Source organism: Panthera tigris, chromosome C1, assembly GCF_018350195.1.
Source record: "Panthera tigris isolate Pti1 chromosome C1, P.tigris_Pti1_mat1.1, whole genome shotgun sequence".
Taxonomy (NCBI): domain Eukaryota; kingdom Metazoa; phylum Chordata; class Mammalia; order Carnivora; family Felidae; genus Panthera; species Panthera tigris.
Genome location: NC_056667.1, coordinates 169,108,612 through 169,132,121, shown reverse-complemented (window position 1 = coordinate 169,132,121; position 23,510 = coordinate 169,108,612). Strand labels below are relative to the sequence as shown.

At 36.7% G+C, this 23,510-nt stretch overlaps 1 protein-coding gene across 2 annotated transcripts in view; it reads left to right on the top strand.

Moving 5' to 3' along the window:
* The window catches only part of FRZB (frizzled related protein), a 32,220-nt gene extending 9,454 nt beyond the window's left edge, over positions 1 to 22,766 (top strand). For both annotated transcript variants that reach the window (XM_015538225.2, XM_007083875.3), the window contains 4 exons: positions 13,055 to 13,120; positions 17,443 to 17,647; positions 18,036 to 18,099; positions 21,510 to 22,766. In XM_015538225.2, coding sequence (XP_015393711.2) covers positions 13,055 to 13,120; positions 17,443 to 17,647; positions 18,036 to 18,099; positions 21,510 to 21,626 — 452 coding nt within the window. In that variant the 3' untranslated portion in view covers positions 21,627 to 22,766. The remainder of the gene's footprint in view (positions 1 to 13,054; positions 13,121 to 17,442; positions 17,648 to 18,035; positions 18,100 to 21,509) is intronic.
* Positions 22,767 to 23,510: the final 744 nt, after the last annotated feature.

Below are 23,510 nucleotides of genomic sequence, written 5' to 3'. Positions count from 1 at the left end.
TATTTTATTTTAAAAATGAACATATAATAAAATTGACCTTTTGGCCACTAAAAATTGTGTGGATTTTATGAGTTCTATGAATTTTAATGCATATATAGACTTGTGTAAACACTACCACAGTCGAGACACAGGACAGTTGTATCACCTCAAAAGAAACTTCCTCATACTATCTCTTTCTAATTACAAGCTTCTCCCACCCTTAACCACTGGTGATCACTGATCTATTCTCCACTATAGCTTTGTAGTTTTGAGATGATCGTATAAATGGAATGGTAGAGTATGTAACCTTTTGAGATTGGCTTATTTCACTTATAATGCCTTTGAGATTCATCCAAGTTGTTACTGCATGTAGCAATCGTTGATTCATTTTAATTCCCAAATATTTTATTACTTGAGTCTATTACCATTTGTTTATCCATTCGTGCCTTGAAGGATAATTGAGCTGTTTCAAGCTTTTGTAAGTCATGGGTAGATCTACTATAAACATTTGTGTATAAGTTTTTGTATAAACATAAGTTTTCATTTCTCTAGGGTAAATATCTGGGAATAAACTTACTGGGGTTAGATAGTAAGGGTATGTTTAACTTTGTAAAAAAAAGCTGCCGAACTGTTTCCAAAAATGGCTGTTCGATTTTGCACTAGTGGTGTGTAAGTGTTCCCCTTGCTGTGCATCCTCTCTGGGATGTGGTTTTTTCAGTTTTTTATTTTTTTAAATCTTAGCCGTTTTAATAGGTGTGTAGTGATAGCACATACCTATTACAGAAGTGATATATTCTGAATATAAAGAACCATCTTTTGGTTTCATTGATTTTTCTCTATTTATTTGCAACTTTATTGATTTCTGCTCCTCAGTATTTCCTTCCTTTGCTTAAGATTTACTTTGCTGTCTGTTTTTCCCGTAAGGTAGAAGCTTAGGTTATGAGTTGAGACCTTTATTCTTGTCTAGTATAGTAATTTGATGCTAAGAATGGCTTTATTTGCATCTCACAAAGTTTGATAGGTTTTATTTTAATATTCTTTACTTTAAAATAGTTTATAATTTCCCTTGAGACTACATATTTGACTTATGAATTATTTAGGATTGTGCTGTTAAATTTGCTGCTGTTTGGAGATTTTTCTCTTTGCTTTATGTTATTCTAATTCTACTATAGAGAATACACTTTGTATAATTTTGATTCTTTTAAATTTGTTAGGGTTTATTCTATGACCCAGGATATGATTTGGTGAATGCTTTGTTTACACTTGGGGGAAAAAGTATATATATATATTCTGCAATTGTTGGGAGGAATGTTCTTTAAATGTCAATTAGATTAGTTAATACTGTTGTTTAGTACTTTTATAGTCTTGCCTGTTTTCTGTCTACTAGATCTATTGATCATTGTGAGATGAATAAATCTCCAAATATCGTAGATGTTTCTATTTCTCTTTCAGTTCTGTTTTTTTCATGTACAGGTATTCTGAAACTGTTATTTGGTGCATTCACAGTATTTTTGTAATTTTTGTTTACTTTGAGAGAGAACAAGAGAGAGAGAGCAGGCGAAGGACAGAGAGAAAGGGAGAGAGATATTCCCAAGCAGGCTCTGCACTGACAATGCAGACATGGAGCTCGAACTCATGAACCAGGAGGTCATGACTTGTGCTGAAATCAAGAGTTGGACACTTGGGGCTCCTGGGTGGCTCAGTTGGTTGGGCTTCTGACTTTGGCTCAGGTCATGATCTCGCGGTCCGTGAGTTCGAGCCCCACATCAGGCTCTGTGCTGAGAGCTCAGAGCCTGGAGCCTGTTTCATATTTTGTGTCTCCCTCTCTCTCTGACCTTCCCCCATTCATGCTCTGTCTCTCTCTGTCTCAAAAATGAATAAACGTTAAAAAAAATTTTTTTAAAAGAGTTGGACACTCAATTGACTTAGCCACCCAACCGCCCCCACAATTAGTGTTTTTATGTCTTATTGGAGAATTGACCCTTCATAATGTAATGTCGCTCTTTATCTCTGGTAGTTTTCTCTGCTTTAAAATCTATTTTCTTTGACATTAATATAGCTACTTCAATTTTTCTTTTTATCAGTATTTACAAGGTGTATCTTTACCCTTTTACTTTTAACATACCTACATTATTATGTTCTAAACAAATTTCTTGTAGACCTAGTATAATTGGGTCATTTTTTTGTTGGAATTGGTTTTTTTGTTCTTTTAACCAATCTTTGTCTTTTGATTGGTGCATTGAGATATTTACATCTAATGTGGTTATTGTTATGTTTTTATTTAGATCTACCATTTTATTATTTGTTTCTGTTTGTTCCCGCTCTTTTTCATTCCTGTGTTCTATATCCTGATTCATGTTGGATTATTTGAATCTCTCTTCCTCATGCACACATGTGTATGTATCTCTCTGTGTTATACGTTTATCTTGTGAATATATATATATAATGACAGTATATGTAGTTGTATTTTTTCTTTAAGCCATTAAAAATATTTTAAACAACTCAGGGGGAGAATAGGGGTGCCTAGGTGGCTCAGTTGGTTGAGCGTCCAGCTCTGGATTTCGGCTCAGGTCATGATTGATCCCAGTGTCATGGGATCAAGCCCTGTGTTGAGCTCCACACTGGGTGTGGAGCCTGCTTAAGATTCTCTCTCTCTCTCTCTCTCTCTCTCTCTCTCTCTCTCTCCCTCCCTCCCTCCCTCCCTCCCTCCCTCCCTCCCCCTCTGCCCCCCACTCATGTCCTTGTTCTCTCTCTCTCTCAAAATAAAAAAAAAAAAGAGAGAATAGTCTACTGTGTTTACATAGATGTTTCTATTTCTATTGTTTTTTCCTGATTTCCAGTATTCCTTCTACCTGAAGAACTTCCTTCAACATTTCTTTTAAAGCAGTTCTGGTGGCAATAAATTCTCTCAGTTTTGCTTTATCTGAAAATGTCTAGATTTCACCTTCATTCCTGAAGGGTATTTTCATTGGATATAGAATTCCGGGTTGGCAGTTCATTCAGTGTTTAAAAAAGTTATTCCACTTACTTCTGTGTTTCTCAAGGGAAATTGGTAGTCATTCAAATCATTGTTACCCTGTATATAATGTGTCAGTTTTCTCTGGTTGCTTTCAAGGCTTTTTTCTTGGTGTTTAGTTTTTAGCAGTTGGATTGTGCTATGCCTGGACATTGATTTCTTTGGTTTTAACCTGTTTAGGGTTAATGGAGTTTCTTGAGTCTATAAATTTTTGCCTTGTGTCAAATTTGGGAAGGTTTCAGCAACTGTTTCTTCCAAGATTTATTTTTACAGCACATTCTCTTCTATTTCCAAATCTATGATGATGTGAATCTTAGAGCATTTGTTATTGTCCCACAGGTCCCCAAAGATCTGCTCATTTCCCTCTCAATCTTTATAATTTCTCCTGGTCTGTCTTCAAGTTCGGTGACTTGATCATCACTATTCTTCTACTGAGCCCATCTAGTGAATTTTTTATTCCAGTTCCTGCAATTTTCAAAGTTCAAAATTTCCACTTGGTTCTTCATTATATCTTGTATTTCTTTGTTGAGACTTTCTATCCTTCCATTCATTTCAAGGGTGTTCACTATTACTTTTTGGAGAATTTTTGTAAGAACTGCCTTGAGATTATTGTTGGATAATTTTAACATTTGTGTCACCTGATTGTTTTTCCATACAAATTGAGATTTTTCTGGTTCTTCATATGCAGAGTAATTTTTTAATTGCATCCTGGTCATTTTGATTATTTCTGTTCTAAGACTTTGGTTCTCATTTAAAGTTCTATAGAGAATGTTGATATATATTTTTTTAATGTTTGTTTATTTTTTGAGAGAACAGTCAGCGGAGGGGCAGGGAGAATCTTAGGCTCTACACTGTCAGCGCAGAGCCCAAAGTGGGCCTGATCCCACAAACTGTGAGATCATGACCTGAGTTGAAATGAGGATTGGACACAGCCGACTGAGCCACCCAGGTGCCCCGAGAAAGTTGATGTTTTTATTTTAGCACACTGGGTTTAAGCAGCAAATTCTGACTTGTCTTCTGTAGGTTGTGATTTCAGTATCTGTTCCACTGTCAGTCTTTGAAGTGCCTTTCAGATCTATCCCATGTGCATCCTACCCAGGGGCCAGTGTGAGATCAGGGCAATGATCTATCCCACAGTTTAGTTTTCAAAGTCTACAGTATACTGGTCAGTGTCAGATTCATACATACCCAGAGGTGAATCTACCAGCTCATAAACAATTTCATGGAATTTTTTCTAAGTTCCTTTCTGTCTGTGGTCTTCTCAGCACTTTTTAGTTCCTTTGGGGCTCCTCTTTGGTCCTTTGGCCAGAAATCTGGAGTTTTATTTATCCCACTCTGTGATGTACTTCCTGTGACTGACTCCACACCTGAGGCCAGATGGTGGAGGACAAAGCGATGGGGCTTTGCCCCAATCTCTTGACATTACACGTCCAATGAGAAAGGAAGGTTCTCCTGAGGGCCTCCCTTGGTGCAGCTGTGTCAGCACTGCCCCAGGATTGCTTGAATGATGGGATACCAGAGAATGGAGTAGTAGAAGACCCTTTTCTCCCTTCTTGAGTCAGAAGTAGAGGGATTCTCCTAAAGAACTCCATCTGTATCATGCCCACTTATAGGCTATGGGCTGTGTTGCAACTAGGCTGGAGGATACTAGAGCGGGGGAAGTTGATGAACAGTTTGAGAATATCAGTCTTCTTCCCCAATCTTTCTATTATTTACTTTTCAGAATCCTTAAGTAGTTGCTTCATGCATTCTGTAGCTGTGTTCAGTGGGAAAGACATGATAGAATCTAGTTACTTCATCTCATCATAAAATAAGCTTTCAAATGAAGTATGCTATATGTTCAAAAACACAAATCATAAGCATGCAGCTCAGTGACTTGTAACAAAGTAAACACTGTTGTGAAACCATCACACAGATCAAGATTTATACTATTAGCAGCATTCCAGAAGTCTCCTTGTGCCTCTTCCAAATTATTACTTCCACCTTTCTTTCCCAAGGTAACTGCTAGCAGAAATTCCAATACCATACATTAATTTTGTCTAATTTTGATCTTATATACACACACATATATATATACATATATGTGTGTGTGTGTGTGTGTGTGTATAGTGTATGGCTTTCTTTGCTACTTATTATGCTGTGCATACCAGTACTTCTGAATTTTCGTTGCTGTGTAGAATTCTATCATATGAATATACCACACTTTATCCTAATGTTCCTGGAGATTTGGGTTGTTTCTAGTTTTTGTTTCTGTGACTAATGCTACATTTGCTCTTACAAGAACATTTTAACTGCAATTAGTTATAAATACCTTTTCGATTTCACTTTCCTCTAGTAGTTTGCACTGATTTGGGTCTGTGTGTCCTGCTTTGTAAGGTGTCTTATATGTGGAAGTGGAGCATTTATTTTACTGAGTCGTAAATAACTTTGAAACATCAGTTTTCATTAGATTGCGATAGTTTTCACTGTTGATTTCCATTGAATCTTGTCAAAGTGACAAGTGTCTGACCAGAGGCAATGTCTGCCAAATGTGCCCAACAAACAACTTTTAAAAAACGTAAGTGAATGAAAATGATTTATTTAGAATTATTTCATTACCTTCTTGATACAATTGAGAATGTTTTGCAGTGTCATAAAATCAGCTGGAAATTATTGATGTCCAGCAATGTTTCTGTTTTAATGATCACGTCTACTGTTGAATTTGATCAAAACAAACCACAAAGCTCATTTGTATAGTACAACAGGTAAGTCAAAAGTTTTAGTCGAGTGCATACATGTGCTATCAGTCTGTGCAGAAGTTATGGTTATAATAATATAGCACTTAGTGTGTAAATGAAAGATATGACATCAACAACACTATAAATAATATACAAAAATAGGTCAATGTGTAAAAAAAAAAAAAAATGACCTAGAATGAATGTAGTATTCCTGGGCTTCGTGTGTACTGTTCCTCTTTTATAAATGTTTTCCTGTTTCCTGGTATAATGGGAATGATGAAAACAAACAAGCAAAACCAAGCTTATTCTGCTTGTGGAAAGATGCACTGACCTATTCACATGTTCTATAAGGAAAATACAAATTATTCATGGTCAAAATTTTATGCTTTGGAAAAATGTAGCTGCTGAGGTTGGTAAAGGAGAATATAGAGAAGATACAAAAACATTGTAACCCACATAACCCAGCTTTCAAAAGTGTCAAGCTGTTTCTGCCTGGAATTTAGAAAAGAAATTCTTTCACTCTAGTTAATTTATCCTTTGCCTGGAAGCTTAACAATTTTTTTTTTTTTTTTAGTTGAGATAATGACTTTGTCTGAACCGCTTCCAGTGTGTGAGTGTGCTCTACTATTGTAAACCCACTGTCCTAATAAGGAGAACATCATGTCTATTTCCCATAACATGGCATATGGGGAAAAACAATTTTAGTTTTATTCCACCGAGTCATTTGGTCTGTCAAATCAACCAGAAAATTGAGTCAGGTATTCAAATGATACAATGAAAAGATCTTTTTTTTATTATTAAAATGATTCTGAAAAAGAATTCTCCCAGTTTTCTACTTTGTGGTGGTGACCAATTTGTGAGTTTTTTTTTTGAAGTGTTTTTTTTTTTTTTTCTTTTTTTAAGAGAGAGTGAGCTCGCATGTGAGCAGGGGAGGGGCAGAGGAAGAGGGAGGGAGAGAATCCCAAGGAGGCTTCATGCTCTGTGTGGAGCCCGAAGCTGGGCTGGCTGTCATGACTGTGAGATCATGACCTGAGCCGAAATCAAGAGTCAGATGCTTAACCGACTGAGCCACCCAGGCGCACCTTATGAGTTTTTATTTTTGAAAAACAAAAATTTTTCCAGAGAGCAGATATATTTGGTAAATTCTGACACTAATGAATTACATGAGCATAACCCAGTTACTTCTCTGGTTTGTTTCTGATTATAAAGTCAGACTGTATTGACCTTGGAGTTCCCGTGTGACATATTTTTGAATTAGGGAAACATTAGCGGTATCCCCTATTGTAAGCTGGGTACCCTACACAGGTTGACTAATGTCTCTCTGCCCCTATTTCTGAGGTGCTTCAGAGAAACTCTTAAGTTTGAGTGGCTGCTGCTGAGTAACTAGAGATTTCTGATTGCCTGCACCTGCCAGGCCTGCCCCAGAGGGGGCGCCCTCTTTGTGGGATGGCCTGTGCCTGACTGGGGTGGTAGAGATTCATTCTCTCTCTTTCTCCAAACTTCTTTCCTCCCCTTGACTTCCTCCTAATTTGGGGAATTTAGTTTTTTGCTTTGGTGCAAATGTTTGCTGACTATAGCAGCTGAATTAACTTGGGGCAACTTCTGCCATTTATTGAAAAAAAAAAATTAGGATAGATAAAAAGAATATTTGCAATTCTATAGTTCCTTACAAGTATATGCCTTTTTTTTGTTGTTACTTCGTGGTATTTGACACTTTTACCCATTTTTATTCCTAAGCATTTTCCTCCTTGAACTGTTACCCAAGTCATGCTAGTTCTTCCCCTGTCCCCTAGCCATGGGCATTCCCTGAGACTTTGTGCTTGGCCTCTACTGCTCTCTCCTTATAACGGTTTCTTCCCTTTGGAGTATATCCAGCAACTAGGCTTAATTATCACTCTTGTGACTCCAGTTCTCATCCCTGTCACAGGTACAGCACCATATTTCTCCTTCAATAAACACTTCTACCTAGGTCGCCTGTTTGTACTTCAAGTACAACCTAGTTAATAATTAAAGCTATCTTTTTATTACAGATTTCCTTCTTGTAAGTTTTTTAGTATGTGGCACCATTGTTTTCCCAGGTCCCCAGCATTGAAACTTCATAGTCAGTTTATTGGTTCATCCACCCCACCGTTCATTAGAAATGTAATGGCTAGGGGCGCCTGGGTGGCTCAGTCGGTTAAGAGTCTGACTCTTGATTTTGGCTCAGGTCATGATCTCTTGGTTTGTGAGACTGAGCTCCACGTCGGGCTCTGTGCTCTCTCTCTCTGCCCCTCCCCACTCTTTCAAAATAAACAAATACAGTTAAAAAAAAAAAAAAAGAAATGTAATGGCCACCTCCTTGTACCAGGCATACTGCTTGCCCAGGACATGGGGTGAGGGGAGTGAGCAGGGACTGCACCTCCCTTTTCTGTCACCTCTTTTCTATGTGCTTGGGAGGGGTAAATGATGTTCTAAAAGACTATGGAGCCCACTTTATGTTTTTGTTAATTGACCTCTTTATAGTACTTCACTGAACATAACACTTCAGATCTCATGGGAGAAAATGGGCAAATCGCATGGACTGTATTTTGTATATCCTGAATGACTCTTGGATCCATAAATGTTGTGAAGGAAAGTTTATTTAAAAATTTCCAAAGACATAAATCCTAAAGGAATAAACTAAATTTCCTTTTCTTATTAATACAGTGTTAGCCCTCTCAATCTTAAACAGTTCCCTTTTATAAAGCACAAATTACTATGAATAGGGACCTTTATTACAACTTTGAGGTTTGTTTTTTTAAGCTAAACCGAGCAAATGTTATTTTTGCTTTTTAAAGCCTTATTATATTACCTAGGTTCACCAATCAACTGCATTGCATTTTCCACATACTGCTCTTATCCAAAATAAAATCTAATATATTCTTTGCCTTATGCATATGATTGGGAAATAAATATTATTTTAAACATGTAATGAACAGCTGCTAAGTCATGGCACACTTCAGTTTATGGAAATATGAAAGGAAGGTCTCATGAATTTTTATGTTAATGGTACTTCATTGATGTATAATTTACTTACGGTAAAATGCATAATTAAGTGTATGCCACACTGAATTTTGACAAATGTATATACCTATGTAGCTATCCCCCAGCTCAAAATAAAGAATATTTCCATCATCTCTAAGAATTCCCTTGTGCCCAGTCACCCACCTCACTGTGAGGCAAGCACAGGTGTTATTTTTATTACCATAGATGAGTGTCTGTTCTTCACATCCATGTAAATGGAATCATATAGTACCTACTCTTTTGTGACTGGCTACTTTTGTTTTTGCATAATGTTTTTGATATTTATCCATTTCTGTGCATCATTTCATTCTTTTTTTTGTGGAATAGTGTATCCTTGTGTGAGCATAATACCAATGTGATTTCTAAATTCTATTTTTTTTAAACCCGCCCAACCAAATGTAATAGATATAAAAGTTTCTATCCTTAGGGAAAAATTTAGCACATTTTCATCTTTAAGCTTAAACTTTTAAGTATAAACTTTAAACTTTATCTTTAAATCAACTTGCAGATGATTTTTTGTTAGAAAATTGTCTCTTATTTTATCAGCTGCTCTTGAATTTGCATAAAATATCTTAAGATCTTTTTGGTGTGTTTATATATTACTATTGCTAAGAGCTAACAGTAGGTGAATGATTACTAAGTAATAGTCTCTGTGTCAAATTCCTTAAGTGAATTATTCTTTAAATTCTTAACAATAACCCTGTGAGGTAGGCAGTATTAATTTAGAAATAGGTTTTGCCCGAGGTAACTTTCTCAAGGTCATACCACTAGGAAGAAATGGAGCTGGGATTCAAATCCATATGCCCTTAATCGTGTTGTCATATTCTCTTGCATTCTAATACTTATTAGAATGGTCACATATGTGACCATTTGATGTGTCAAATGTGTATTTGATGTGTATTATCTCATTTAATTCTCCTGGTAACTCTAAAAGATATGTTTAAAAATCACCTTAGGGCATACTTATGGACACATCTTAAAAATATAGATCTGGATCTCTGTAAAGAAGTTATAGTTAAGAATATAGATTTTGAAATAGTAAAAATTTATTTTTTATGCTTGTTTTAAAATTTGTGGTTTGCTCCTATGTTTCTTAAAATGGAGAGAAGGGGACAAGTGGGCTTCAAGGGTCAGATGCCAAGATCTAAAACATATAATACATTTGGTACAAATTAAAATCATTTAAATTCTAAACTGATTAGAATGAGCCAATCTTGAAAGAATTACAATGGAAAATGCAATGCAAATAGAATTATATTTTCTTTCATCCCCATGTACTTTTTGACAATAAATCCTGCACACAGACCTAAGACGTCTTTTCCTAGAAAAAGCAGAAAGATACTAATTCCTAGATAGTGGTATTCCAAAGTCATTGGACATGAAAGGTTATAGTGGTTTTGGAATCTGGCAAGAGAAGTTAGTTACAGTCTTATGGCTCTGGATGAGACCCAACGGTAGTCAATTTCAAATAAAGGTCACGGTTAGAGAGTTGTATAACACTTAAGCATTAACTTGAACAGATTGCATTAACTAGGGAAGGTCCACTGAGAATCACATTTCACAATTGTATCAGGTACTTGGAATTCCTTAGACTTTATAAAACCATTTGACTCTTTAAAAATACTATCATAATTATGTGTTTTCAGTGAGCCTATTTTTATGAATAAAAATTGGAATAAAGAAGGATGTGATTACTTTCCTCCCTGAACTATGTTAATAAGATGCCTTCTTGTTGAGACCACGAGGCTGTTTGTGGCTCGGGCACTGCAGTGCCCTGGGAGACATCTCTGAATTGCAAACCAGATTCTGTGGAGCTTAGGGATGTTAATTTTGCAAACTAATATTTGTATGAGAGTGATAAACTCATGTTTGTACTAGTATAATAAACAGTCGTCAGTTTCATTAGCAGAGAAGTAGGAAATCGTTGATGCTAGGAGAGAGTGCCTGAGAGAACCAAGCAAGAACTTGAGGGAGAGCTGCCAAAGATAGTTTCCTGATGGAGGCCTGTAGATGCTTGTGAGATGTAGGATGATGTGCTGTTCTGCAATTCATGATGTTACATTCAGTTCTAGACATTGAGGAAAGTGAATTGTTAATATAAAAACTTACCCACATTTGAAGAATTCTTTGTCACTTACTTTGTTGCAGCCAGCTCCTTTAACTTTTTCATATATTTTTCCCCCCCAGATAAAAACACCAAGGCAGTTCCTTTACAACCTTTTCTTCTCAGTGGTGGAATGTAAGCTAATCAATATCTAACGGTTTTTGTGCAAAGCTCAGTAAATAATAGATTTTATTTTACCACCGTAGAAACCAAAATTTAAAAACCTTATGCAGTTGGAAGCTGAGAGAGGAAGACTCCTAGCAAAATTATTAGCAAATTAAAGTAAAGAAATGATAATGGTATTACTGCTTCTGTAAAAGTCTGAGAAATCAACTGTTGATAGTTTAAAAAAAAAAAAAAGCTGTTGCTACCTTACTTCGGGTGGCAGGTGCAAAAAACATAATAATGCAAGCAGTATATCCCTCTATGGTTTCTTTGTAATTTCCCAGTTCTTGGGGCTTTGGGGGATATATATGTAGATGTGAGTAACTGAACTTGAGAAGAAGAATAATTCTCCAAATTTTTTGATCTAAGATATATTTTTCATGAATACACTTAGGTGTGAATATGTTTGGTTTGAGCTAGCATAAATAGGTGAAAGGAAGTTCTTCCATATTTGAGCCTTGTAGATATAAATTTCCATGTCTCTTTATTATTTTATTGAGCTACTAGTTACTTCAACTAGGCAGATAATTGTTTATAGTGAAAGGGATTGGAAGCATGGCAAGGGTCACATATATGGTATGGTATTGCCACCTCTGAGGCCAGCAGATATAAGTGCACTGTAGGTGAATCAAATATAGTCCCACCAAGAATGTAACTGCTTCGCTATTAGCTATTAGGAAATGGTCTACCTATGTGCATGTAGTTGTGTATATATACTTATGTAAATACCTACTTGAAATCTTCCTAAATCACTTTATAATAAAATTTTTAAAAAAATCTCTGGGAATGTTATGGAATCCATTTGTCTATGCTTCAAGCAAAATTATATGGTAACAACATCATTGAATCATATTAGATTCAATGCAGTGATATTTGGTATAGTTTTGCCTAGAATTTTTATTAGAGTATGAGCATATTTCTAAAGAATTCCAAATATGTAGATAATTTATCTACATGCATTACGTTTGAAAAATACCTATTTTTAAATGATAGAAAAAGTACAAATCCCTTTCTGTATATGGGTGAGGATAGTTTGTAAATCAAAGACTATATCAGTTACTTCTTCAGAAATAGTCTCATCTTAAGAATCTCTCCCTCATGAACTCTTCATAGGAATGTAAATTGGTACAGCCACTGTGAAAAATAGTATGGGGGCTTCTCAAAAAATTAAAAATAAAAGGGTGCCTGTCTGGCTCAGTCAGGATAGCATGCAACTCCTGATCTCAGGAGTGAGATCTCAATGTGAGTTCAAGCCTCACATTGGATGTAGCACTTACTTGAAAAAAGTTAAAAATAGAAACACCAGATGACCCAACATTTCCATTACTGGGTATTTACCCAAAGAAAACAAATACACTAATTTTTATAGATATATACACCCCTTTGTTTGTTGCAGATTTGAAAAGTATGGAACTTCTCATTTCAAATTATGTACTTAGTAAATTTCTTCCAGTGAGTATAAAAATATCATTGAGTTAAATACCAGTTATTCTGCCTATAGATGGGGCTCATGGCCTCTCTTAAGAACTTCACTAAGTTCACTGGGTTGTAATAATACATGCTTATCTCATTGAGTTGCTTTTAGATGCAGGAAATAGTATTTGGAAAAGTGCTATGTAATGTGTAAAGCATATATGAATGCAGGTGGTACCCCACAGGGGTAAACCAGTTGCCTGAGCATAAGCAAGAAATTGCCTTTCAGTAGGCATTGGTTCTGCTTCCATAGGCACTAAATGCCTTTTTTGGGGGATTCAGGGGTCATGATCTCTTCTTGCATGGTAGTGAACAGGGTTTCCTTAGGATTCGGGTGGTTTGTTGAAGAGTAGGAGCTTATGAGCATACTCACATTAAATAAGAGGCTAGGTAAACAGAATAAACATGAATGTAGTTCCAGGAGAAAGAGATCAAACACATAGAATTACTAAGAGCCTCCTCGCCACCAAATTTGGATCTACCTTACCAAAAATGTGAATGAACAAAAGAAAGCTCATGTTGAATTTTTGCTGACAGCTAAAATGTTGTATTTTTCAGAACGCTGCAAGTGTAAGCCTATTAGAGCTACACAGAAGACCTATTTCCGAAACAATTACAACTATGGTAAGGATAACTGCTGTGCTAAGAAAGTAGTGTGTGTGTGTGTGGGGGGGGGGGTGGAGAGAGAGAGAGAATTAGAGCAGTTTAAGAATAAGGCTTAAAACCAAACAAAGACAACTTTTAAGCATATAGTCCCCTGTCCCAAACAATTAAAATGTCTGATGGGCAAAATTCTTAACCAATGCTTGATTTTGAATCATATTGGGCAGCATTGCTGGCATCTAGAACCATGTAATTAAGTAAGTACACAGAGCTGCATTTCAAACTAGATTGCTCTCTGAGACGCTGAGGAGGATTTGAGCTTGAATGTTTGGGGCTGCCATGGGTTTTCAGTTTTGCTTCCAAGTCAGCTTCACTGGGGTGAACAGAGGAGCACTTTGATGCATAAGGGATGGATGGTTAACAGAGGACAACTTGGTGTCTCCAATCAGTCTGTCTCATGGAACACATTGACAGAGTTGGAAAGTAACACAGAAGTTGTTAGTATTCAATTAAGGAAATGTTTTGTTGTCTAGCTTGACCTAGAAATGTGACATTTTGATAAAATATTAATCTAAGAGCCACCCATCTAAATGTAGCCAACAGACTTAAATGGAGGAAAAAGCCTCCTGTCTTTGTACCAGGTACTGTGCAAAGTGACTTCTATACACTATCTTTTATAGTTTCCTCAACTGCCCCATGAGATGTATTATTATCCTAATTTTATCAGTGATTATTGAATGTAAGTTGTCCTTTCTTAAATTATTTAGAATGTACTTTTGGGTACTGGCATGCTTCAGAGTCACAAATATCAATTACTCTTATATTTAGACAACTCGGAGTTTTCCAGTTGATACAACAAGGGACAAAAAACATTTGCTGTAATCCATAGGCATTTTATTGTGATTTTTTTCCTGGGCATCTATAAGATTAATAAAGGTCATGTGACTATATCTCTGAAGATGATTGTTGATGTGGAGTCAATGAATAAACGTGACAATTAAATACATTTTTAGGGGCACCTGGGTGGCTCAGTTGGTTGAGCGTCGACTTTGGCTCAGGTCATGGTCTCACAGCTCATGGATTCGAGCCCTGTGTTGGGCTCTGTGCTGACAGCTCGGAGCCTGGAGCCTGCTTTGGATTCTGTGTCTCCCTCTCTCTCTGCCCCTAACCCACTCACATTCTGTCTCTGTCTCTCTCAAGAATAAACATTAAAATGTTTTTTAAATACATTTTTAAAGGAAACTTTATTAAAATGAGAATTTTATTATCAAATTTACAGGCCTTATTTTAGAGGACATAGAACATATATGGCAAATTTATTTCTGTACTGTTGGGAGTAGGAAGGAGAGAAATTGGTAAGACTCTGTAAGAGTAATCTTTGATATCTATGAAAATATCATGTATTAGAAAGTATAAAATAGAAAATTCTCAGGTAAATAAATCTCTTTGAAATAAATGTACTAATTTTACAAGTTTTCTTCAATGGAATAAATTTTTATTTTTTGCTTACTACTCACCTTAAGAGGAATCTAATTTCTCTTAGCCAATGGTGGCTTGCAAGGTTGAAAGGTTGTTTTTCTGAGAAGTCAAATGCCTGGCTGCTAATTGGAGGATCCATTCTTCTAAAACCCAATGTGAAAAATCACAGGGAAATGGAGGTCTTGATTTTTAGGAGATTAGGTTTTCAAGATTGAAAAATGTTTTATGGACTTTTAAGTATAGTTATAGTAAAAAAATCATAATAAAAATGTTATTTCAAGGGAATTTAGCTTACTTGGTATTTATTTTACTTTTCTTATTATTGATTTTTACTTTATCTTTCTTAGTGCTTCAATGGTTGATGCTGCTGTTTTGATTAAAAGTTAAAAAACTAGTGGTTACAAGTCATGGAAAGAGAAGATTTTTGACACAGTAGCTGAGGGAATAGTATAACGTAAAATGGAATACAGATCACATTTAATGGGAGAGAGATCATTTCTTTTTCATGGCCAAACAATAACCAGGTTGCCCAAAGTTGAAGGATTTCATGTGTCTGCAGCTTAATGTGGAACATCTTTGGGGGAAGGCAGGCACTCAAATGATTAAATAGAAGGAAGAATGCTGAAAAGAAAATGCAATTTAATTTCTGAAATCTGTTGATTTTTGTCATAAGTATCTGCCTGTGTCTAATGAGAAAACAAAGTTGGGGCGGGAGTAAATGATAATTCAGATGACCTGTGCTTCATTCAGATTAATTCAGTAAAAGCTCTTGAGCTTTAACAAAATTACTTGAATAATAAAGTAAGTCTTGTAGAGAGATATTTGTTTTGGAGTGGGTACATGTGCTAAAAATTTCTAATGAAAATAGTAGACACACTGGGTAAATAAATCATTAGTTTGAGAACATTTGCACAGTTTGCTAATCTCTAAGAGTTGATGGATGCTATGAAGCACATTTACATAAACCAGGACACAAAAAAATGCCTGCTAGCTGGGCTTGTCAATTTATCATCTGATTCCCCCAAATGACATTTCAAAAAAGGGCAATCTTACTTTTTGTTAAAATACAGACTAGAGAGAACACTAATAAGGGATTTCTTAACTCACAAGTTTCACCAAGCAGGGACAGCTGGGTAGTTATGTTTGTTTGCTGTAAGTTCTCATACTTTTCTCCAGAAACTGAAATATCTGAGAAGCAAAAATGAGATTTTGTCCTGAAGTTTTTAGAATTTGCAATTTAATTTCTATCATACATATATTGTACTGGTGGAATGTTATTGAATGTTTCCATATAGACTTGGGGCATTGATGAGGGGAATGGTTTATTAGCTAGCTTTATGTTTTCATGGATTACTTTTTTCCATTCCTGTGTAGTCCAAAAGACCCTAAAATACATGGGAAGGAACTCAGATGAAAGTGGTTTGCAGATCTGTTCCTAAGAGGCTTTCAAAAAGTGGATTAATTTGGATATATTGTGTCTTCTTCCGTATAACATCCCTAGATATTAAACTAGAGCAGCCGGGGAGCCTGGTCAAAAGCCATTGGCTTCTTACTAATTGATGTTTTTACTTCTTTGTAGGCTTTTCAAACTCCTCTTTCAAAAAAAAAAAAAAAAAAAAAAAAAAAAAAAAGGATAACTCATTTATCAGAAGGAGGAATCTAAAAAATTTGGCTCTTCCAAAGGACAGAATACCCAGATTAGACACAGAACTGTGCTTTCTAGATTCTGAGACAAATACTTTGACTTTGCAGCGAAATTGGTTATTTTTAAGGCAGTTCATCTTTATGTTGAGGAGTGAAGCTGGCTCTTGTGAGATAAAGTGGGTGCCAGCATTTCCACTGAGAGAGGTAGATTAATGCAATTGACACATTAGACCATTGTCCATACCACATGAGAGGAAGACATGTTGGAGTGTCTGACTTCAAAGCAGATGGAGGAAAACAAAGTCAAGTGGTAGCAGTTTTTATTCAAAAAGAAAGTGTGGTATACTCACAGGAAAATATAAAAGATAATCTGCTCTGAAATGAAGAAAGGAGCTGATGTCTAAAGAGTCACTGGGGCGCCTGGGTGGCTTGGTAGGTTAAGCGTCCAACTTCAGGCTCAGGTCACGATCTCGCGGTCCGTGAGTTCGAGCCCCGTGTCGGGCTCTGTGCCGACAGCTCAGAGCCTGGAGCCTGTTTCAGATTCTGTGTCTCCCTCTCTCTGTGACACTCCCCCGTTCATGCTCTGTCTCTCTCTGTCTCAAAAATAAATAAACGTTAAAAAAATTTTTTTTAAAGAGTCACTAAGGTAAGGAGGTGGAAAGATGGTGGAAACAGTTGGGGGACACTGTAGAACAGGACTTGAAAGCACTGAAGACCCCAACTCTTTAGAAAATCTATGAATCTGATAGAATACTGACAAGTAAACAAAGCATATTCAAGTACTAGGTCTTTACATATAGTGAAATTAATATAAACTTCTGTTGGTAGCAATCGAAACTACATGCATGCACACATTCCAAATAAAATTTTGGAGGAAAATCACATCAGATTCACTCAACCTTTGATTATCTAAATGGATTTTTCACTATGAAGTACATGCACACATGTACACACACATATACATGTGTATATATGTATACACAAATATATATGTACATACAAATTGGAAGGGGATCAGGGCTGAACATTAAAGGGGGCAGGTGTGTTGTGTAGTGTGTCATTCACTAATGTCTAAGGCAAACATCTGATTGACTTTTCTTCTCCATTCGTTGAGCAGGAAGTGGATATGAATTGACTAGAAAGAAGTCTACCTGTCTTTTTTGAATGGGGCATCTATCATGTATCATATTACCATATTGACTTTATTTTCTTTTATCCAGTCATTCGGGCTAAAGTTAAAGAAGTAAAGACCAAGTGCCATGATGTGACTGTAGTAGTCGAGGTGAAGGAGATTCTAAAAGCTTCTCTGGTAAACATTCCAAGAGAAAACGTTAACCTTTACACCAGCTCTGGCTGCCTGTGTCCTCCACTTAATGTTAATGAGGAGTATATCATCATGGGCTATGAAGATGAGGAACGCTCCAGGTAATTCTTTCCCTAAAGGTTCAGAATAATTGCTATACCTATCATCTCTTTATTTCATTTCTCTAGACGTCTTACTCTGGAGTTCTTACCTGGGGATCTAACTCCTAGGGGATTACCGATAGGTTGTATTTGGGTCCCTCAATATCATTTACTGGATAGAAAAGTATATGTGTGCAATTTGTGGGTGTGCATTTTTCTGGGGAGAAGGATCATAACATCATTTCTTCTTAAAGGAGTCTATGACTCACAAATTATTAAGAATTTCTATTCTAAAATCTGGCTGTCCTATTGTAGAATAAACAGTAAATCTTTCTTGGCAACGATTCCTTGTATTTTTCAGTAATATCTTTTAATTTTTCAAAAATGGCTGCTTCTTTAAAAAATACAGATTACTGTTGGTGGAAGGTTCTATTGCTGAGAAATGGAAGGATCGACTTGGTAAAAAAGTTAAGGTAAGCCTATATTTTATGTTCAAAGTGATACATAAAGTAGAAAACCAGACATTTGTCATTTAAACAAAATAGCTGCCCTTAACAGCATGAGAATTATTAAAACCTGAGCTGTGTGTGCGTGTGTGTGTGTGTGTGTGTGTGTGTGTGTGTGTGTATCTCAAATTCTAACGACTGGGTTTGTCTTTAATGTCAATTTCATTTAAGGAGTGAATTCTCTATAAGTGTATCAGAGATTTAACTACAGTTGCCTAACTTCTCACAATGAGAAGTCTGGCTATAGTCAGTCCAGTCCTGGTTGGGTAGCTCCACATTATCATTAGGGCTCCAGCTCCTTCTTGCTTGCTGTTCTGCCATTTTTAAGGGCATTGCTTCCATGCTCATGTTCACCAGGAGGTCGCAAGATGGCTTCCCACCTCCAGTATCACACCTACATTTCAGGGAGAAAAAAAAAAGAGATAAAAAGAAGTTTCCAAGTGCCCCATCTAGCAATTTTTACTTAGGTCTTAGTCTCATATCCATCTCTAGCTGCAAGAGAGGATGGCAAATGCAGTTTTTTAGCTGGGCATAAATTGCAGTTCTGGGAGTTAAGAGGGGAGAACAAAGGATGGGTAGGAAACTACCAGTGTTGTCCCAATTCGTAGACACCAGTTCTTCTGTACAAAATGCAGCCATGTTCATCTGTGTATAAGACATCTGAGCAAATTAGGTCCTTAGAGCAGTAATGTAGCTTTGTTTTTAAACCACTGATTCTTAGATTCTGTAAGTGATACATTTAAAAAATCACAATAGGGGCACCTGGGTGGCTCAGTCAGTTGAGTGTCTGACTCTGGATTTCGGCTCAGGTCATGATCTCATGGTTCATGAGGTTAAGCCCCACATTGGGCTTTGTGCTTACAGCACAGAGCCTGCTTGGGATTCTTTCTCTCTGTGCCCATCCCCAGCTCATGCTGTCTCTCTCCAAATAAATAAACAAAAAAATTTTAAAAATCACAGTATATAACCTTATTATAGAAGGTTAGAAGGTTTCATTTCTTTTCTTCTTACTATATACTAAGCTAATCTGTTCCAAAGAAAGGAATGTATGCGCAGATTGGCAAAGAATTGAAAAGGGTGTGTGTGTTGTGGGCAGGGAGGGAAAAGAAAGAGTGGGAATTGTACCAAACATAATACATCCTCTAACTTCTGTGAGTTTGAAGGCTTGGGAAACATTTACAGGGTAAGTTAAACACCCCTGAGCAGTTTATCTTATACATCTGGCACTTGACACAGCAGACACATTTGAGTTGAAGTGACCTACAAAAATGTAAAGGGCATTATTTTGCAGGGAGAAACTACCCTTCAGTAAGTTCTTTTTTTCCCTGGTATATTTGTCAAAAGTGAGATGTATTTCAAGTTCAGACTTGTGGGAATTCTCCATTTGTATCTATTTTCAGTTACTTTGGTGTTTATTAAAAAGTGGCTCTTCTTCAGTAAGTTGGAATCTCTTACTGTTCTTTTAATTTGGTTTTCTGCTTGCTAATTCAGAACAGGAATTTGTCCTAAATTCCTGTACCAGTTGGAAGAGCTTTCAACATCCCTGCTGCAAAGCATGTAACGAGGCTTGCTTGCTGCTTCTCTTTTGGTACCAAAACAATTACCATCATGTAAAGACCCAGGACACATGGCTTGTTTATCCTATTTCTTAGGCAAACATTTTCCATTGCTTTCTACAGGGGACTCATAGAATTGTTGTGAAATTCTTTATATCTCAGTCTGGATGTAAACATGCTAAAGGGAAGAATTAAATCAATAATGTGAACATTTTTTTAAAATTAATTTATTTATTTTGAGAGAGCGAGCGCAAGCAGGGGGAGTCTGGGACAGAAGATCTGAAGCAGGCTCTGTGCAGACAGCAGTGGGCCTGATGTGGGGCTCAAACTCATGAACCGTGAGATCATGACCTGAGCTGAAGTCAGACATTTAACTGACTGACCCACCCAGGCATCCCAACAATTTTTAATTGATATTGCAGATACTCATGGCTAAATATCTTGGGTAGGAAAATCTCTTTTGGCTAGAATTATTGAGATCCTTAGTTTAGTTTTCCTGTCAATTTGAGGATGTAAAAAAGAGTTTTATGGATTTTCCCTTTTCAGCTGATTTTTTTTTTCCTTCTTTTTGCTCAGTGAATAGAATAAGAATGAGATAAAGACCTTCTTTTGGTTTTGCCATACAGATGGTTGTCTACCTAAGTCTCTGTTAGAGCAGGTTGTTCAAATCAAAATATTTGGTCTGCCTTGGGCAGTTGAGAATCAGACTGTTTTTTAATATGAAAAACAATAAGATTGTAAAGTATGCTAAAATGAAGAATTGCTTTCAGTAATTGAAAAATGATAATTATATGCTAAGCCCTTCATATATTTTTCATTTGTTAATCTTCAGAACAGTCTTATAAGTATATTCTATTATTAATTCCAATGTGCTAATGATTAAAATGAGGTTTAGTAAGTTCAAGAAACTTTGCACGGTAACTGATAGAGTTAGAATTTGGGCTTGGGCCATCTGACATTAGCTCCTTGCTGCTCAAAGTGTGGTCTTGGGGCCAGCAACATTGGCATCACCTGGGAGCTTGCTACATATGAAGATCTTGGGCCCCAGCCCAGACCTATCGAATGAGAATCTGCAATATTAATATCTCCAGGTGATTTCTGTATTCATCGAAATTTGAGAAGTAGTGCTGTGGTCCTTATTCACTACGTTTAACACCAATAATATAACTTCCTTTTATTATATTACATGTAAATACTATTGGTAGTGTTACTATGAAATATTAGTGAACTTGACTGTGGTCATTAGAAATATTGGTAATGTCGGCTTTGTAAAACAGAATGAGTGCAGGACCTTATCTGTTGTGATTGTCGCACTTGGTAGATATTACTTGGAAATATGTTTTTAAGAGATCTTATTTGCCCCCAAAATTTCTATTTTTTTCGCTGCTTAAATCACATATGTTTTAAAAGGCTATGTTCTGATGTATTGTAGAAGAAGAAGATGAAGAATAGCCCTTCAAATTCTCTGTGTAAATCTTCCATTGGTGATCCCCTGTGTAGTGCCAGACTTGTGTATGTTAGTTCCGGAAATACCTGCAGATTTTGATAGATAGTTTTGTCACCATTTGATGTGGAAATTTTAAGTTTAAGGTCTGATATGAAAACATAACTGATATATTATAGGTGGCCAATTTGGTGCTTTTCATGATCAGAGAATTATGTTCACGTAGCATCAATTTTGTTATCCTGGGATATGAATTTTATACTTTTGGAAAAGGGTTTTGAGTTCTGACTTTGAGGTCTTACTTAGTTGTTAGAATAATAGAAATGATGACCCTGGTGATACATGCACGTGAGCATTTTCTGTTTTGAATTTCACAGCGCTGGGATATGAAGCTCCGCCATCTTGGACTCAATAAAAGCGATTCAAGCCATAGTGATTCCACTCAGAGTCAGAAGCCTGGCAAGAGCTCCAACCCCCGTCAAGCACGCAACTAAATCTTGAAGTGCAGAAAGAACACCAGTGGACTTCCTATTAAGACTTGCATTGCTGGACTAGCAAAGGAAAATTGCACTATTGCACGTCATATTCTATTTTTTACCACAAAAATCATGTGGTAACTGATATTACTTCTATTTTCTCTTTCATTTTCTGTTTTTCTCTTCCCTCTTTCTTTTTTCTTTATTGTGTTCTGAGTGCAGCTCCTTAAATATATGTATTCTGTTTCACTAATCCTGGGAAAACTATTCTCTGCAATAATAATAAATTAAACATGTTGATACCAGGGCCTTTTTGCTGGAGTAAATGTTAATATGCTGTTCTGCACCCAGATTGGGAATGCAATATTGGATGCAAAGAGAGATTTCTGGTATACACAGAGAGCTAGATATGCTGTGAAACCTAGTCTGCTCATCTAATTACAGCCTCATTTTCACATGCCTTTTGGGCATTCTCCTCACGCTTAAAAGTTCTGAATGTTTATAAAGGTAAAATGGCAGTTTGAAATCAAATGCCACACAGGCAAAGCAATCAAGCACCAGGAACCATTTATGAGGAAATGACACACAAGATAAATTATTTGCAAGATTGGGAGGAAGCAAAATAAATAGTGCTAGGAGCTGGGGAAAGAACATTTTGCCTGATTGAGAAGCACAACTGAAACCAGTAGCCGTTGGGGTGTTAACGGTAGCATTTTTCTTTTGACAATACATTTGGTTTGTTTGTGAATATATTAATCAGCATTAGGGAAGTGAATTGTAACTAGACATCTGTTGTTATCAGCGTACCTCTGTTAAGTTTGCTTCCCTTTAAATAAGCCCATTGGTGTAAGTTTTTTTTTTTTTTTTTTTTTTTTTGCATCTTTTAAAATAAATCTTGATGTGTTGACCAGGAAAAGAAAGTATGTATGCATGTGCACCAGGGTATTATTTTTGAAAGGTACATAGCTCTATAAAATGCTGTAGTTTGCAGCATGGTAAAATGTGCAAGGTTGTGCCTGTGTGTGTGTGTGTGTGAGCGTGTGTATGTGTTTGTGCACTCACACCCAAGCTGGACTGAATTACAGGCCTGTACTTGATCATTTGGATTTGTGCTGTTTAATGCTCAGTAAAATATGCCTAATAAAAGGAATTACGGTTGTCAGGAGAGAGATTATTCTTTTTTCTTTTAATATTTTTATTTATTTTTGAAAGAGCACGCAGGCAAGGGAGGGACAGAGAGGAAGGCAGAGCATCCAAAGCAGGCTCTGTCCTGACAGCAGAGAGCCCAACACAGGGCTCAAACTCATGAACCGTGAGGTCACGACCTGAGCTGAAGTCCAATGCTTTGCTTAATTGACTGAGCCACCCAGGCGCCTCAGGAGAGAGGTTATGCCGACTTTTGAACCAAATGCACAAACTTGCTACCCAAGCTGCAGTGTCCCCAGGGACCTTGGGGAATAACTGATGCTTTTCCTTCCTTCCTCTAGCAAGTTCTTCATAGCTTGTGCCAATCACTTGGATGTCTCATTTCCTTCAATTTATGTGTTCGATATTAGTAGAACAGATTTCCAAGATATGGTACACTGAAAATAAAACATTTATGAAGCAAAATGGTGCTGTGCTTCCTTCTACACGGACAATCGTGTGGGAATGAAATTCAGTCTAGAACAAACATTTCCACAAATGGTAAATAATAATTCCTCTAAATTCTCTCTTTTGAAAGTAAGTGACCATCTCAACCTTCTGGCTGATGTCCAAGCCCCTACAGTTTCTGGAATCCCACAAGAAAGAGTTCCAACCTTGCCTCCATGAAGACCGCATGCTCTTTTGAGCTGCTGTGTGGTTGCTATCGATAATTTGGCCACCTGCTTTATTCTCAGATGGCTGGGGCAGGTGCATATC